Source organism: Tyto alba, unplaced genomic scaffold (assembly GCF_018691265.1).
Source record: "Tyto alba isolate M040663 unplaced genomic scaffold, T.alba_DEE_v4.0 Super-Scaffold_11, whole genome shotgun sequence".
In the NCBI taxonomy this organism is placed as follows: Eukaryota; Metazoa; Chordata; class Aves; order Strigiformes; family Tytonidae; genus Tyto; species Tyto alba.
In genome coordinates, this window is record NW_024881273.1 from 10,887,356 (window position 1) to 10,902,363 (window position 15,008).

Here is a 15,008-nt window from a genome sequence, read left to right on the forward strand (position 1 = left end):
TCACCTTGACACAATCCGTGTGCCTGCAACACTTACCTTGCTGGCAAGGCATTCTCTCCTCAACATGCGAAAAGTGATCATCCTTTAAAGCAAAGCCAAAATATCTCAACGATTATTTTTCTTCCCCCATCTGACACAGGTTTGCAGCTCCTCAGGCATGGGGAGGAGGGGGAGCAAAATAAAAAAAAAAAAAGAGACTATTATTCTGTAGGCAATAAAAGCTAATCCCTTTATACATTTTCCTTCCAACAGAAGCATGACATATCGAGTCCCACTGGGTTCTGATCACAACTAAACAGGACTACGTGTTTTCAGCTCCCTTCTACCAACACAGCTCAATGTGCAGCAGGCCTCACCTCGTATAATCATTTAACTCAACACGAAGTCACCCTGGTGCTCTACCCCAGCTCTAGAAAGTCAGCCCGTGCCTCAGTATGGCCTTGCACGGAAATAGGATTACTTTGGCCTGGAGGAAAAAAAGAAACCACAACATGAAGGTCACCCATAAAATCATTACACAGATCCCTCTTCCCCAGCTCTTAGAGAAAAACCTTTATCAAACCCTCAACCTTAAAGTAGAAACACAAAAAGATATGTACATTAATCCCATATACCTCCGTCAATTTTTTTCCTTGTGTCTTTAGAGCAGTTGTTTACTGCAGCCAACTGCAGAGAAATTACAGTAGCTTAACTCTCCAACTCCCTCTAAAGGATTAATCTTCCAGTGAGCATGCTCACGCGAGATCTTTTTTCAGCAGTTGCATCCATTTCATGAAATGAGGGCTGCTGCAGACATGAGGAAATGCCATTTCAGGACTACAGGCAAAGTTAAACAGCCCCCAAAATAAGGGCTAATCCCTCCCTGGAGCTCTAGAAAGGATCTCTGCCCAACCCTCTACCTCCAACGAGGTTTAAAGATTTCACGTTAATGTGCCCTTTCAGGAAGAGGGGGGGCTAGTGGTTTCCCTGCGACACATATTTTAAATGTCTGATCTTGGCTTTTCTCTACAAGCTGGTGGACAGTTCATCCACCGAATCTTAAATCAAAAATAGCTTCCTCTCACTGGCAGACTTTTCTTCTGTATCACTTGTTGGCTCATCTTTGCTTTTAAAAGAGTCAGGAAGATAATTTGGGTGGGGAGGGGGGAGGGGAAACATTCAAATGAAAAAGGAACAGCTTTAAAAATCTAGTTCTCAACTCTGTATCACAGTCAATAACAGATCCTGAGACACATTTAACTCCACAGATTAAGGACCCATGCAAATGAGGATTTGCTAGTAGACAACAAATCCAGTATCTAAACAAGGCTGTTCAAGTAATCTTGTCCATTCTCTCCTAGACCACTGTAGATTAAACTGCTCTATTTGAGGTATTTCTCCCTCACCCCAAACGATGCACCTTGAATCAAAGCCTTCCTGGTGAAAATAAAGCTCCAAAATTAAGAACAAATATTTATATTTTAGAAACAGATTCTTCCATTTTCATCATCCCATATTACCAGGGTACTGTTGTTCTCCTTCCCATTTATCTATTTTATGTCCTGTTGCTTAATTGCTCTTTGTAGCTGATAGAGATCCAAGCCTTCCCCTCCCCCACGAAAGGCTCTTATTTCAAGTTTTAAACCCTGCTTGAGTCTAGGAGACATAGAAACCAGACTGCAACCCCTGAGCGCTGGGGAAAATCCGGAGTGGGCTACAGCCAAAGGTGTGAGATTGCTTCACAAATCCAGTTGCCAGACTTCACCCCAGTCATTACAAATATCTAAACATTTTTTTTTTTAAAAAAGTCTTGAATGCCTTTGATGCCATGAAACCCCTTTTACGTTTTAAGCCCTACACATGAATCCACAAAAAAGGCAACATGTCATGATAGTGTTAAATAAGGGCTATGTCTGCTTTTTAAAATGAACGCTCACCATAGCGACAGTCTCCGTAAGGAATGATAAAACGTATGGTGACACTGGATATTTTGTTCTGTTGTCACCTAAATAGAATCACCCACAGAAAGGAAATCTCTGTTACCATGCATTAAAATAGACGCTTTGTTTTATTTATAAAGCATCCAAACTGGTTGGTTTGGATGTGTCATAGCACAGGCTGTTCATCCACCCCTCCCTGCTCTATCCTTTGGGGACTTAATGAGTGATGCCTGCACTCATCCTGCCCTCACCTCCCACTGATCTCAGGTGGTGCTGAGGCTGCTCCAACTTCTCAGAGGAAGGCCTGGAGCCAGGGTGGGATCTGTCCCTGAAAACCCCTGCAAAGAAAAATCCCAGAGTTTAGAGCAGGCAGATGGGAAAGCCTTGATACAGGAAGATCATGTCCTGCACTTCCTGTTCCATTGCAGGATTACACCCAAACATGAAGTTGGGATATCAGATATGGAGTTATCCTGACTTGTCATTCCCAATTTGGAAACCAGTCATACTCCCTGAGAGTTTAGACTTTGAAGATTGACTGCTATTGATTCTTCTTCAAGCAAACAGCCCAAGCTGGCAATCAGTCAATAATAAGCAATTACTTGACAGCCTCTTATCTCCAGATGCCAGCCCAGACAGCTCGATTCATAGAGGCAGCAGGTCAATAAATCAAAGCTGTTCTCAAATTTTAAAATATCATCATTTAAAAACCCACCCAGCCTTCAACCTGGCTGAAAAAGCAGCCAGGACAGAGATTCCTGCAGAACAGCATGGCGGCGTACTACTAATTTACTGAGCAGGAGATAGTATGTGATGTGGTGAAATCCACCTCTGACACTCCTCATTTGTCATGAGCAGCATGAAAGTTGCAGCTGGATGAAGATGATGAGAGAGAGAGGAGGAAGCAAAACCCTTCTCCTTCAAAAAATTACTTGTAGACAAGAAGCAGAGCGGGGCAGCCTTCCTTAAACACTCACCGTTCCTGGCTGGCTCACTTTGACCCACCTCACTGTTCACTGGGAGCCTCAGAAAAACCAGTGAAAGCGTGTTTAACAGCACCACGACAGCAAATTGATGGCACTTTTCTAATATCCCTGCTGTGACCTCTGTACCCTGGGTATACAATTAATCATTTCATCCTAGGAAATGCACTTTGCTCTTTCGTGGACTAAACACGATAGAAATATGTGAGCCAAAGGCTCCTCTTCTGCATTTCAGTGTGACCCAGAGGTGATGCTGTTAAATCCAGTGGTGCCAACTCAGCGCAAGACAGAAGAAAATCCACCTTGCTAAAAATTCATGTAGGCATTTTATGCTCTCAGTGCAGACTCCCTTTAAAGACTCATTTGTATGAAAAGAGCTAAGAATTGCCTATATAATTTGCAGGAGACCACACGGCTGGAATGCAAATCTACTGCAATGGCAACCTTCTGTCTACTACTGCAGAACCTAGAAACTGGGGTACCTTCACTGTTTATCCATTGGTTCTCGCATAAGTCATGGAAAGAGCCTAAAAGTACCACAAGAACAGAAAAACACTTAATAAATAACTCTGCTTCTGCTGCTCGAGGAGGTAGGTTGCCTACAGGATGCTGTATCCTCCACATAAGGTGTTAACCACTGGCACAGAAGGAGGTAAACAAGCTACCATCCAGCTGCACAAACACAGTAAATCCAAGACCCTTAGAGCCCATGAGGCTCTGCAGAAGTGTCCCAGATGCATCAAGCTTGAGGCAGCTCCACCACCATACTGCAGTGTAGTTGTGAGCCCATCTAGGTGGGCTGCCAGGGGTCTAAACAACACCAAATACATAAGAGAAGAAGATGTCAAGACTTGGGAATGTCCTACCAGCAGCTCACAAAGAACAGAGCATGGAGGCTTCTTGCTTTGTTTGACATGACCACTGGTCCCAGGAAGGAATGTATTTGTATACTGATGACCAAGTCTTGCAGATCACACTAGCTTGAAAAAACACGATTTTGAGGCAGATATCTAATCAAAAAGGGGTGACCCACTGGAAGCAGGATCAACCCCAACTCACTCTTCACGCTCCATTTGCCACAAAATGCAGACATCTGAGGACATGGTCTAAATGCCCTGTTTTCGACAGCTTTCAGAGGTCTGGGAGGGAAGGTCAGGTGAAAGGCAGCAGATAATTAATTACTTCAATTGCACTTGCTAGTTGAGTCAGACTTCTTGTGGAGGAGCCTACTGGGGTTTTCACCTCTAGCTACACACAGTGCACTTGGTTCTTTATTTTGTCGGTGGCTGGGATATCAGGAAGCTGTGGGAATGTATGCCCAAAATCTGAAAAGCATTTCTCTTCTTCTTACCCACAGAGTATCTACAGGTGGCTTTTACACTGTCAGACTAGTCTGCAACATCGTGGCAAAGCATGGAAGAGCACTCAGGAGAAAAAAAAGTGTTAATGCATAATACTGTATCACTATCACCATTTATAGTAAAGCCACAAAATGCCAAACCAGCTGACAGGATCCCACAAACCGCACTGCAGAGCAACAGCGGGCTCCTGAGTTTTGCAGCCTTACAGAATTATTTTCACCCAATACCTGCATTTTTCTGGTATAAAATACGGTGCCCTTTTCTCTCCCCCTCCAAACGTACAGGTGAATGGCAGGTCAGCGCATCCACGCTGTAAGGACAGTCTAGTGGTAGCATAGCTCTGAAGAGGAGCCTGCAAAACTGCTGCAGTTGCTGACCACTGAAATAGCTGTTTCCCCACAAAGGAGAGCAACCATGCTGCCTGCTATTGGCATGGCTGTGATGGATACACGGCCTCAGTCTAACCTGCGTTGTCATACTCTGCAAAAGGCAAATAATACAACTACGTTACAAACCATAAATGCGGCAGTAACACGACTATTCCTCATTTCTTACGATGAAAACAATGCCAGCTGCAAGACGATGAGATATCACAACCTGCCATTCATCCTTCCCATCTCAAGGCATGACCATTTCATACAAAAGCTGGTGATGACCTGTTGTGCTCTGCTTCCTTCTTTTAAACCGTAGCATTGTGTTAGCACCAGGATCCCGCTGCTTTGGGTCTGAAAGTGTTGCTAGAGCAACAAAGGCTAGAAACTAGAGCAGAGAACAAAAGGGCTTCACGGCGCCAACGAGCATGTTATCAAGGAGATAGCAAGAATGTAAAATGGGACCAAGAGACCTCTCTTAGAGCAGAGAACTGCCATCTCCAATACTTCTGGTGGGTAGAATGATAATTTAACAAGTCCATCGTCTCGGTAAAAATTACAGCAGTTCAGCTCCATGTCTGCTTCTTATCAGGAGCCCCATGACTGACCAAGGCACTGCTCCTCTTCCTGATCCATTATTTCATGCCCAGCACAAACATGCCATTTCAGTCCGAAACCTCACAGCTGACTTTGGTGCAGAGAGGCAGAAATTAGGGAACAGACTTTTCCGTAAAGGCAAAGTAAATCCCTGCTTGCATGTCTAGCAGGTTGCCTTTGCACAAGACATGGTTAGAGTACCTCTCACTGGACAAATCCAATTTAGGTCAAATTCCAGAAGTTCATTGGGCAGGGTAGACAAAATTAGTCTCTTAATGGGATCTCACTTCACCTTTCAGGGCTTATCAGTGGCCCACGTGCTTGCAATGAATATGGATGCTTTAGAAAATAATCCTCAAAGCAGACTGGTTCAGGGACTTTACTTTGTCCCTTCTAGCACCTTCAGTATGGAGACACTACACCAAAGATGTGTGCATTGTGCCCTAACTGTAAATATTATCCACTGGAGTGTGGGGAGGGGGAGGATAGTAAACAGCAAGCTTCTGTGTGATTGCAACCCACTGTAAAAATCAATCCATGGTGGTTTGTGTTCTCTGCATCACGCTGTCTGCAGCACCCGTTTCGATACTGGAGAACTTTGGAAGAGCTCAGATCTTCATACTTCACACGCATTTGTTTTGCCCCACAATGGTTGCAAGGATCTGATGAACTCTGATTTGTGTCTCAAGATGAGCAAGCACTGTTTAAGGGGGTCCTTTGTTCATTTAGCAAAAACTGTCCCTCTGCACCTGGTCTTCCTATCACCTACAGCAATGGCTTTCAACCTTTGCTCTGCCAACTACTTCCAGAAAGCTCTGAGAGGTAGCTAAGAAAAGCAAGCCTCTTGCAGTAGTCGTATTTGCTATGCAGACATTTACACCCTACTGGCATGGGATTAAAAATCACTCAGATGAACTAAGCAGAAGTATCAGAGAGGAAGTCCTGGAGGCATCTGGCTTTAAGTATGAAAGCCTCCCCCCACCAAAAAAATTTTTTTCAAAGCTTAAGCAAATGGTTTAGTGAAGCTGACAAAGACAAAAATTCTCATTGTGGCTTATGAAAATGAGTATGACGGCTATCAAAGACAATACCAGCTTCAAAGAAGTAAGGCTCAAAGCTGGCCTCACCTCCGCCTTGTAACACCTGTACAGGGTACAAACCAAGCAGTGAAGAGGATGAACATTTATCCACCCTCTGGATTAAAATTCAAAGGTGGAGAAGTTATATGAACTGCTGAGGATCACAGCACCAGGAGACTGCCTTGCTCTGGGAGCAGATGGCCAGGCCCCAGGCTCTCAAGCCTGCCATACTGCACTGTGAGTATCCAGACCTCGGGAAAACTGAAGGGTTTGGCTGCAACCTGATCCAAAGGCCCTGATAGCACAAGACTGACTGCAACCTTCCAAAACAGCCAGGTATCAATGCTCAGATGTCTCCTAGTGTACCTGCTCACACCTCTGGGAGAAGCATTGCCTCCTCCACACCCTGAGTATTCCTCTGTTCTGCTCAACGACATACCTTTCGCACAGCATGAAAGCAAGTGAGCAGTGGGATATAGTCCAGCCTCTCCTCAACTGGCATCTATGTTCCAGCTTTTCATTTGTATGTTTCCAGAATAGCTTGTTCCTCATTTTAGCCATTAAAAAAAAAAAAAAAAAAACAAAAAAAAAAACAAAACACCAAAACAAAACAAAACACCCAAACAGAGAGAAATACAAACATAGAATGACAAACACCGAAATAGTATAATGTAAAAAAAAATAATTAATTCAAGGACCTTATTACTGGTCCATCCACAATTTTTGCCTCTTTTGAGCTATCCCTGATAGAGGCATGCTTTAGACCATGATAGTTCTGTTGAGAGGATTCAAAGGATATTTAAAGTTATACCAACATAAATGCGTTTCTATCAACGTGACCTTGGTCAACACACTTACGTGACGTGCAGCTCAGCCACATTTACACCAGTGTAAATGTGCTTATATCAACATGGCTAAGCCCCATATCTTCACACAAAGTAGATATACCAAAACGGAAGCACTAACCTTAACTGTTAACTGGGATTTGTAGAGGTTCAGTCTGTATATGCTAAGAGCTGCATGTAAATGAGCACTCACAATACAATCTTAATTAATAGTCATAGCTTTCAACATGCAAAGGAATTGCCATGATCATCCTGTCAATGGTTATTGCTACAAATCCAATGGCTCACGGCTGAAAACCTGCAACTGCTGTTTCAAACGCCACCATCATCTCTCTCCTGCTTCCTGGCTTCTCTGCTCTGCTGAGGAGGGCTCCGAGGAACGCACCTCTGCAGCAGCCCTTCGCCAAGAGGTCTTTATGCCACAGCAGTACGTTGCTTCACTCACGAGGGCTTATTTTGCCAGCAAAACTGCACCCACACTCAACCAGGACAAGACACCTGCATAGCCTTACCAAGGAAGCATTCCTGGATAGAGGCATGGCACACGCCTCCCCACACATCGAGGGCTCAGACCTGCAACCCTATATCCAAGGTGCAGCCAGCATCTGAGCTATTATGTCACCAATGAACAGCTCTCCCTGTAACGCGGAAAGCTACAGCATATTAGTAATTATTACTCAGATGCGTAAATGTTTGCAAGATCAAAACCTACCTGTCTAGCCGCGTTATGTAATTACAGAGCAGAGCACTCAGCAGCACACAGTTGCGCTCCTCTTCTGCCTGATTTAGATCTGCAATGTACCATTACAAAAGGCACCATGGGCTCATTCCCACACCAAGCTGTGTTCATATAAATAACCTGTGCCACAGGTAGACTAGTCGGTCCACTCATGGGGGGTCATCAGGACAGGAAAGGGGTTTTATCTGATTTTGAGCATGACAACCCTGGCGAAGCTGATGCTGTCACATAAGCAATTCATAGGATCTAGTAGAAAAGATAGAAATTTTAACTGGTCCTTCCATATGCTGCCCAGCCCAGAAGGCAGCAATGTGATACAGCATTCTTGTGTCAAGAGAGACAGACATGCTTAATACCACAGTGCAGCTGGTGAGTTAAGGGGAGGAGACACATCACCAAGATAATAGCAGCGTCTGCGTGAAGATTAGCTCTAAAAGTAAGCTTGGGAAAACAGCCCCTGGATTCACATGGAGAATAACAAAAATGTCAATTCAAGTATTCCTGTAGAAAGAAATGGCAAAATGACCATATTCTTGGAAATTTATTTGCAGAGGTGGCCTATGTCTAACAGCCCCTGGACAGCAACGCCCTTTGAAAGAACAATATGTTGAGACAGACGTGGCTGAAAACCCAAAGAACAGGTAGTGTCGTCTGGCAGAGGCAGGAAAGCCTTTCCTCCTGCCTTTACTCCTCTGGTGATGCAACATGCAGGGATACTTGCAGTTAACAGAAACTGTAGCCTACATTGGCCAAACCTTCACAAAGCTCTGACAAGGCAATGAAGAAACAATACTGGTCGATTTTCCTTCCATGCAGTTTAACTTCTGCTACTCAATGTAACACACTCCTTCCCACTCCTGTGCCCAGAGCCAAACAAAGCGGATTCACTGGAGAGTGAGGTTTAAGTAGGATTTAAGATACGCCTTGAACTTGTGATGGCAGTTCATGAAGGAGGGGATCCTACCCAGGCTGAGCAAGAGACTGTAACCACATGGTTTTGTCATGCACAGAATAAAAGAAAGCGTTGTGAATTCATGCCAAAATATTAAGGGCTTTTTCTCATTCAAAAAAATAAAACAGCTGAATCAACGAATAGAGCAGAGCTTTTCCCGGTGCTTTTGCAAGGTCAGATGCAGCCGCAGCCGGGAACCTGCCCTGGCAACGCGCGCTCCCGGCTGCGTGGCCGTGACACAGCCCACGGCAGAGGATGCTGATGGGGGGCTCCAGCCCTTTTAGTCCCCTCCCTGCTTTCCCCCACTCACCTGCACTGTGAAACTAGGCCTGAACCTCCAGCAGCGGCTGCTATGCTCTTACAAAACCGCATTAAAAAACAGGTGGAAAGAAAAAAGAAAAAAAAAGAAGGAAAGTTGACTCAAGCAACTCTTTTCTACCCAATGTTTTGCTTTAGAAAAGTCAGTGACAGGTTGTCAAGGCGGATTTGTTTCTTGAAAGTGGGTTTTAAACTGCATAAACTGGAACAGTATAGATTAGCCTAATTTAAGACTGGAATAAGAGAAACATGTGAAAGATTACAGATCACATTTTCAAGATGAAGTCCAATGCTGCTATCAGAGGTCCAAAGAAGAGGTGCTGGACATTTGGAGTCATACTGGCTTTGATCACAAGTATTCATATGTTACAAAGTGCTTCTAGAAGAAGTTTTCTATTTCTCTTAATCAGGCCCATCCATGATCTCAAGGAATGAAGCCATAAACCAGAGCATATAAACCAGAGCATACAAAACAGTGAACATTTCGACTTATGTAACTTGCCATCTCTTACCCAGTGAAGATAACGTGTACATTTAAAAATTAACATTCTGCATTTCTACAACACTTCCAGTTAAAGGCTTCTAACACCAAGTCAAGTATTATAACTTTGTAAAAATACTACCTCTGTTTTACAGATGGGAGAAGCATCATCAAACAACCTGTCCCAGGGACAAAGCCTGGAGAGCAGCACAGGCTGCAGAACCCAGCCATGCTGTTCAAGCAGGACAATTCAAGAGTGGGAGCCTCTGCTCATCCCCAGGTAAACTGCCAGCCCAAAAGGCACCGAGGACATGTTAGGATGAAGAGGCCACCTCGCAGACCTCATAAGAAAGCAACCCATACGGATCCACACACCTAATCTCAGCAGACTCAGGGGGCTTCCAAACACACAGATCCCAAACTGATCTGAAACAGCAAATTCCGCGATGACAGCGCACCCTTTCCCCTGCAGATACGCGGCACCGGCAGCGCACGGCTGCACCTTTAAGGCAGGCAGGCTGCTGACAGCCAGGACACTGCGTTTGCAGTAGACAAAGCGCCACAATGGCGATGCCAGGCCAAATTAGCAGAATTTCAATTCACTGGCATTTAACACGACTGCGAAGTCGTCTTGGGCACAGAGGCTTTTCAGCAGGGACAAATTCTAAATCTCATAATCAGACTCCACCAGCCAGCCTTGCTTGGACAGTTCTTTAACTTCTTTTGTTTAAATTGCTGACTGCCCCATTTCTTGGGTACACTGCAAGCAGTCTGCTCTCACTGAAGCTGATGGCAAATCCCTCCCTGATTTCTGTGGTTTTGGATCAGGTCCCAAGCCTCTTTTTAATGTAATACTACAGTCTACGTAATCTTCTGTCTTATGGAGGGTCAATGCTGCAAACTCTCCTTGCACTTAAGTCCTATTAGCTGTCTGCACTAATTCTGCATACAAGGCATTTACAGGTCCTTAGCTCTACTCATATAGTTCCACATTCAGCAGCCCCAGCCAGCCATGAAGCCAGGCATCTGCTAAGTAAGACGGAAAAAAGAAAACAAAACCCAGAGATTTACCTTACTTCAATATTCAACTGCAGAGTCAGTTTTTCCAATACTCTCGTTTTGCACATGGCACAACACATACTTCAGAAACTCTGGGAAACAAGCAGGTTATGTTCTGTGCTTGCAAAGCACCATCTATACTTACAGGGCAATAAAAATTAGCTTAATTAATAATACATCAGCAAGAAAATGTTAATGAGCACTCAGCAGGGAAAAGGACTGTTGTCTAATCTCCTTGTGTGGACTCCTTGCTTTGGCAGCAATCAGCGACTGCATCAGCATTACCATCCCAGTGCAAGCTAAGATATCTGACTCATCAGGGAATGCATGCAGGAACCACGGGGCTTCGTGTCACCATTTACATTTCTCTTTAAAAGCAGACACTGTTGCATCAGAAGCGGCTCTTGGCAGCTCCACACCAACTTCCACTTGTGGAGTTTTTGTCATTTGAAGAAGAATTTAGAGCATCCCTGGGCTTCCAATGTATAAATACACATAGATGATGGGGCCTCCTGCAATCGACTCTTTGGCCATGTCTGCAAAATATACGGCTGTGCCAACAGAGCCTGCACTGGCTTCAAGCTGCTGACACAACCGTGCTGCCGGACCACAAGCACGCTGGGGGGAAACTGTATCAAACCTCCCTTACTCCTGGGAGCTCACCGAAAATATCCAAGCCATTTCCTTGGGGCCCGCCTGCCCTCGCTGAGCAAAGAGGCACCGCGGGCTCAAACCGGTGTGCCGCCAGATGTCTCGGCTAGGTGCGCTTCAAGGCAGAGAATGGAAATCCCCTCTCCCAGCTGTTTTTCCTCCACGCTGCCTCCTCGTTGCAGGAGGCTGTTTTGGCAGGAGCCAGCACCCCGCGAGTAAGAGCCTGGGGCTCCCAGCTGCCAACGCAGCTCTGACACTGGAGCGCATCCACACTGGCACTCGGCCGCAGCGCGTGTTCGTCAAGGGCTCGTGCCGCACGGGGAGGTGGTTCCCTGCAGCCAATGGAGGAGCTGCCGTCTCTGCCTTTCATCAAAGCGTGGCTGGAAACAAAGGCCCGGTGAAGAAAGGCAAGTTGGCTGGTGAAACTTCCTAGCACTAGCCAAGCCTCAGACATGACAAGTCACCCTCATTCCTCACCACCTCCCGACCTTCTCTTCCACAGCCAGGCTGCCTCTGGGGTCACACCGGGACCTGGTTTTAAGCCCGCACGCTGGCTGGGGGCGAGGAGGATCTTTGTGTCGCATGTCATTGCTGACGGCAGCCTCAAGCCACGACTCCAGGACAAAGAGCAGCAACGTGCATCCTGTAATTGCATAAAGCACCAGCATTTGCATCCACAGCAGTAGGTAAAATTTCAGCCTGCTGTCACACAGGGGCAGAAGATAAATTATGTCTATAAAACAGCCTCCGTGAGGATAGTCGGGAGGTGTGGATCTGAGAAGACACCAAACCAATCAGTTTTTAATAAAAGCCACAAATGATTAAGACCAATGTGCTATCAGCATAGAACTGCATGAGAGAAGGTGCTAAACTCTGAGAAACCCAAGAACGTAACTATATCACCAACACGAAGGCTACTTTCAATAGGACAGGAGACTGTAAAACTCATGGACAAAAAAAAAAAAATCCCCAAAATGTGGGAGTTAGGCACAGACTACACTGTGTGTGACAGACACCTGGTCTAAATCTTTAAAAAAAAAAAAAAGATGGGAAATACAACTTGCAGTGACTGGAAAACAAAGTGGAAATAACCAAGACAGAATATGATCCCCCCTTGCTGGCCTTTTCAAACGATACAAGCCGGCAGCTGTGCTAACCTCTCCCCACTGTAAATTCTCAAAAGTCAAAGCAGACAAATCTTCAGCAAATGTGCTCAGTAGCAGTTTGTTTGCTCACTGGTGGCGTCTCCCTGGTACAGGGGGATGTTGATTAAAAGACAGCATGGCTCTTCACCTCGCCTCTCCACACACGCTCTGAAAGCTACAGGATCTGGCACTACAGCAAGAATAAATATTACACCTCATCCAAAGGCCATCTTTAAAGGAACATTCGTGGTTTCTCCTCAAAGTATGGCAAAAAGTATTAAATATTCCAGATGTCATCTCCGGGTCCTACAGGACACCTGCTTATAAACAATCATCTTTACATATTAAGGAGGCATTAAAGCACCAATTTGAAACAATGCATCCTAGCAGTACTAAAAAATATCCTTCCTAAACCAAAGAACAAAAGGATTTCTAATGTATGGAATTCACAGATCCTTAATGTTTAAAACACAAAGTTGACAAAAGCTATTACAAACAGTTTGCAATTGAAATCCCCTAACATCTTGGTTACCAGTTCAGCAGTGATGCTTTTTGCAAAGCCTTCTGGGTGTTGACTTAATCTATCAAATATTAATAATGCTCCTCAATTAATAAAATATTTAGACTCATGCTTTATGTTCTCATAATCTGAAGGTTTATGTTCAAACTTCCAGGCCACCGGAATACTAGATGGAATCATATAAACCAGCTCGCAGCCTGATTGTTAATGCTGTCATCTCGCAAATCAGAAACCCTCTTCTTTACGCTGACAAAACTACATTTGACAGGATGTAAATTTGCTACCTACCCCCCTTGGACGTAAGAAATGCATCAAAGAACTAGGTTAATTTCTCAGGTCCCAAAAATGCAAGGGAATTAAACACCCCTCTCCTGTTTAGTGCAGGTCCTGACGACCTCCAGCCCCCAAGCCCTCCCCTCCACCCCGCGCCAGCGCAGGCGCTGCTGGCGATTCGATTCGCCGGGTGTGCAGAGCCGGCACGAGCCGCACAGCCCTGCCGGCCTCCAGCGCCTTCCCGCACGTCCCTTCCACGGGCCCACAGCAAAACTCACAGGGAACGGACTTCAGTCAAGGGCAGCATAAAAACAGGCCTTGGGTAACATCCCAGGAACTGAGATGGACAAGAGAGGATGAATTAAACTACAGGGAATAAACAGCAAAATATATATACGGCTTTGCTGCCCAGCTGCTCACACCTGGGCTGAGCTAATGCAGCATCAAAAACTTGTGTCAGTTTGGAGGCAGGGCCCGGCTTTGGAGTCAAAGGCCTTTGGGCATTTGCATTCACCAGGCACTGACAAATGTCACGTTTCAATAACTGCCTCCTGATAGTGCGACAGGCACACTTCCAATTCCCAAATCAACAGCTGGATGAAGCATGTAATTTTGAAAACCATTAATCCTTTCTAAGTCTTCTACCATGCACATGTTTAATTTCCCACTTCTTCAAACAATATTACAATTTTTGAGAGAGCCTGACTATAGCTTATGAATGCTCTGGGTCAGCAGTATGAAATATCCCCAATTACCACTGAAGCTGGATAAAACATTGGGGTAATTTGCTTTCTGGCCTTGAGCTTTTGGAAGAAATTACCTATTAAAAGTTCCTCTGAAACGGCAAGGACTAGAAATGTGTGACTGGAGAGGAAGAAGGCAGCTGAGATTCTCAAAAATCCAGGAGCTCATGCTTAAAATGGAAAAGAAGGAAGGTTAAAAAAAAATGTATTTCACTGCACTCCTGGCTGTATTCACATGCATCAGCAGGTCACGGCCAATAGCACTGGGGAGAGCAGGGTTCCCTTTTGCCAGTTAACATGCTAAAATACATCTGTCCACATCTACACTTAAGTCCTAAAATTAATTAAAAATCTGAAGTAGCACTCTGAACAATGCATAGACTTTTTCTCTTAACATAACCAAGGCCAAAGCACAGCGTATTTCAGTTTGGACACCTGGACTGCAATTCTTTCTCCACGGAGGTGCCCGTGCTCTCATGCCGTGCTCCCCTCGGCTCTACGGATGGCTCAGGCCATCAGATTCATCCTGGCTGCCCTCCGTTCTCAAAAGCAATAAGCACCACGTTCCTCTTCTTTTTAGCAACAAGACAAGCATAAGCAGGCACGTTTTTCTGCAGCATTAGAAGCCTCCTGGACTTGGCTCAAACACTTTGCCCCAAATCACAGGTAATGGGCCTGCTGTGTAGTCTTTGGGCACCACTGTTATCTCCACTTGCCTCAATTTGCTCAGTTCCCCAGTTCTCTGCTGTTGGTTTTGGATGCTGTAGCCATGGCAAGCTCGTAACCATCTCCTGGGTCAGGTACTGGCCTAGCTGACTCAAGGAGATATAATCACTTTGATTATTTTTATCCCAGTTTACATAATTTTACATTTCCCTGTAACAAATGGGATAAGTCACTTACCTGGCTTTATTTTGAGTTTATCCATGTCAGCCCAGTTATCTCGCTCTGTATTTACTTCCTCCACAGCTG

At 45.0% G+C, this 15,008-nt stretch overlaps 1 protein-coding gene across 6 annotated transcripts in view; it reads right to left on the bottom strand.

The window, feature by feature from the left end:
- The window catches only part of EHMT1 (euchromatic histone lysine methyltransferase 1), a 121,636-nt gene that overhangs the window by 100,495 nt on the left and 6,133 nt on the right, over positions 1-15,008 (bottom strand). Inside the window, exons 1-3 of one of the 6 annotated variants that reach the window (XM_042786493.1) lie at positions 615-704; positions 357-466; positions 37-150 (exon numbers count right to left, since the gene is read on the bottom strand). The exons of 4 other annotated variants lie outside the window; for them this stretch is intronic. In XM_042786493.1, coding sequence (XP_042642427.1) covers positions 37-81 — 45 coding nt within the window. In that variant the 5' untranslated portion in view covers positions 82-150; positions 357-466; positions 615-704. Of the gene's footprint in view, positions 1-36; positions 151-356; positions 467-614; positions 705-15,008 lie in introns of those variants that run through there. One more of the 6 variants, XM_042786498.1, reaches the window with a different exon arrangement.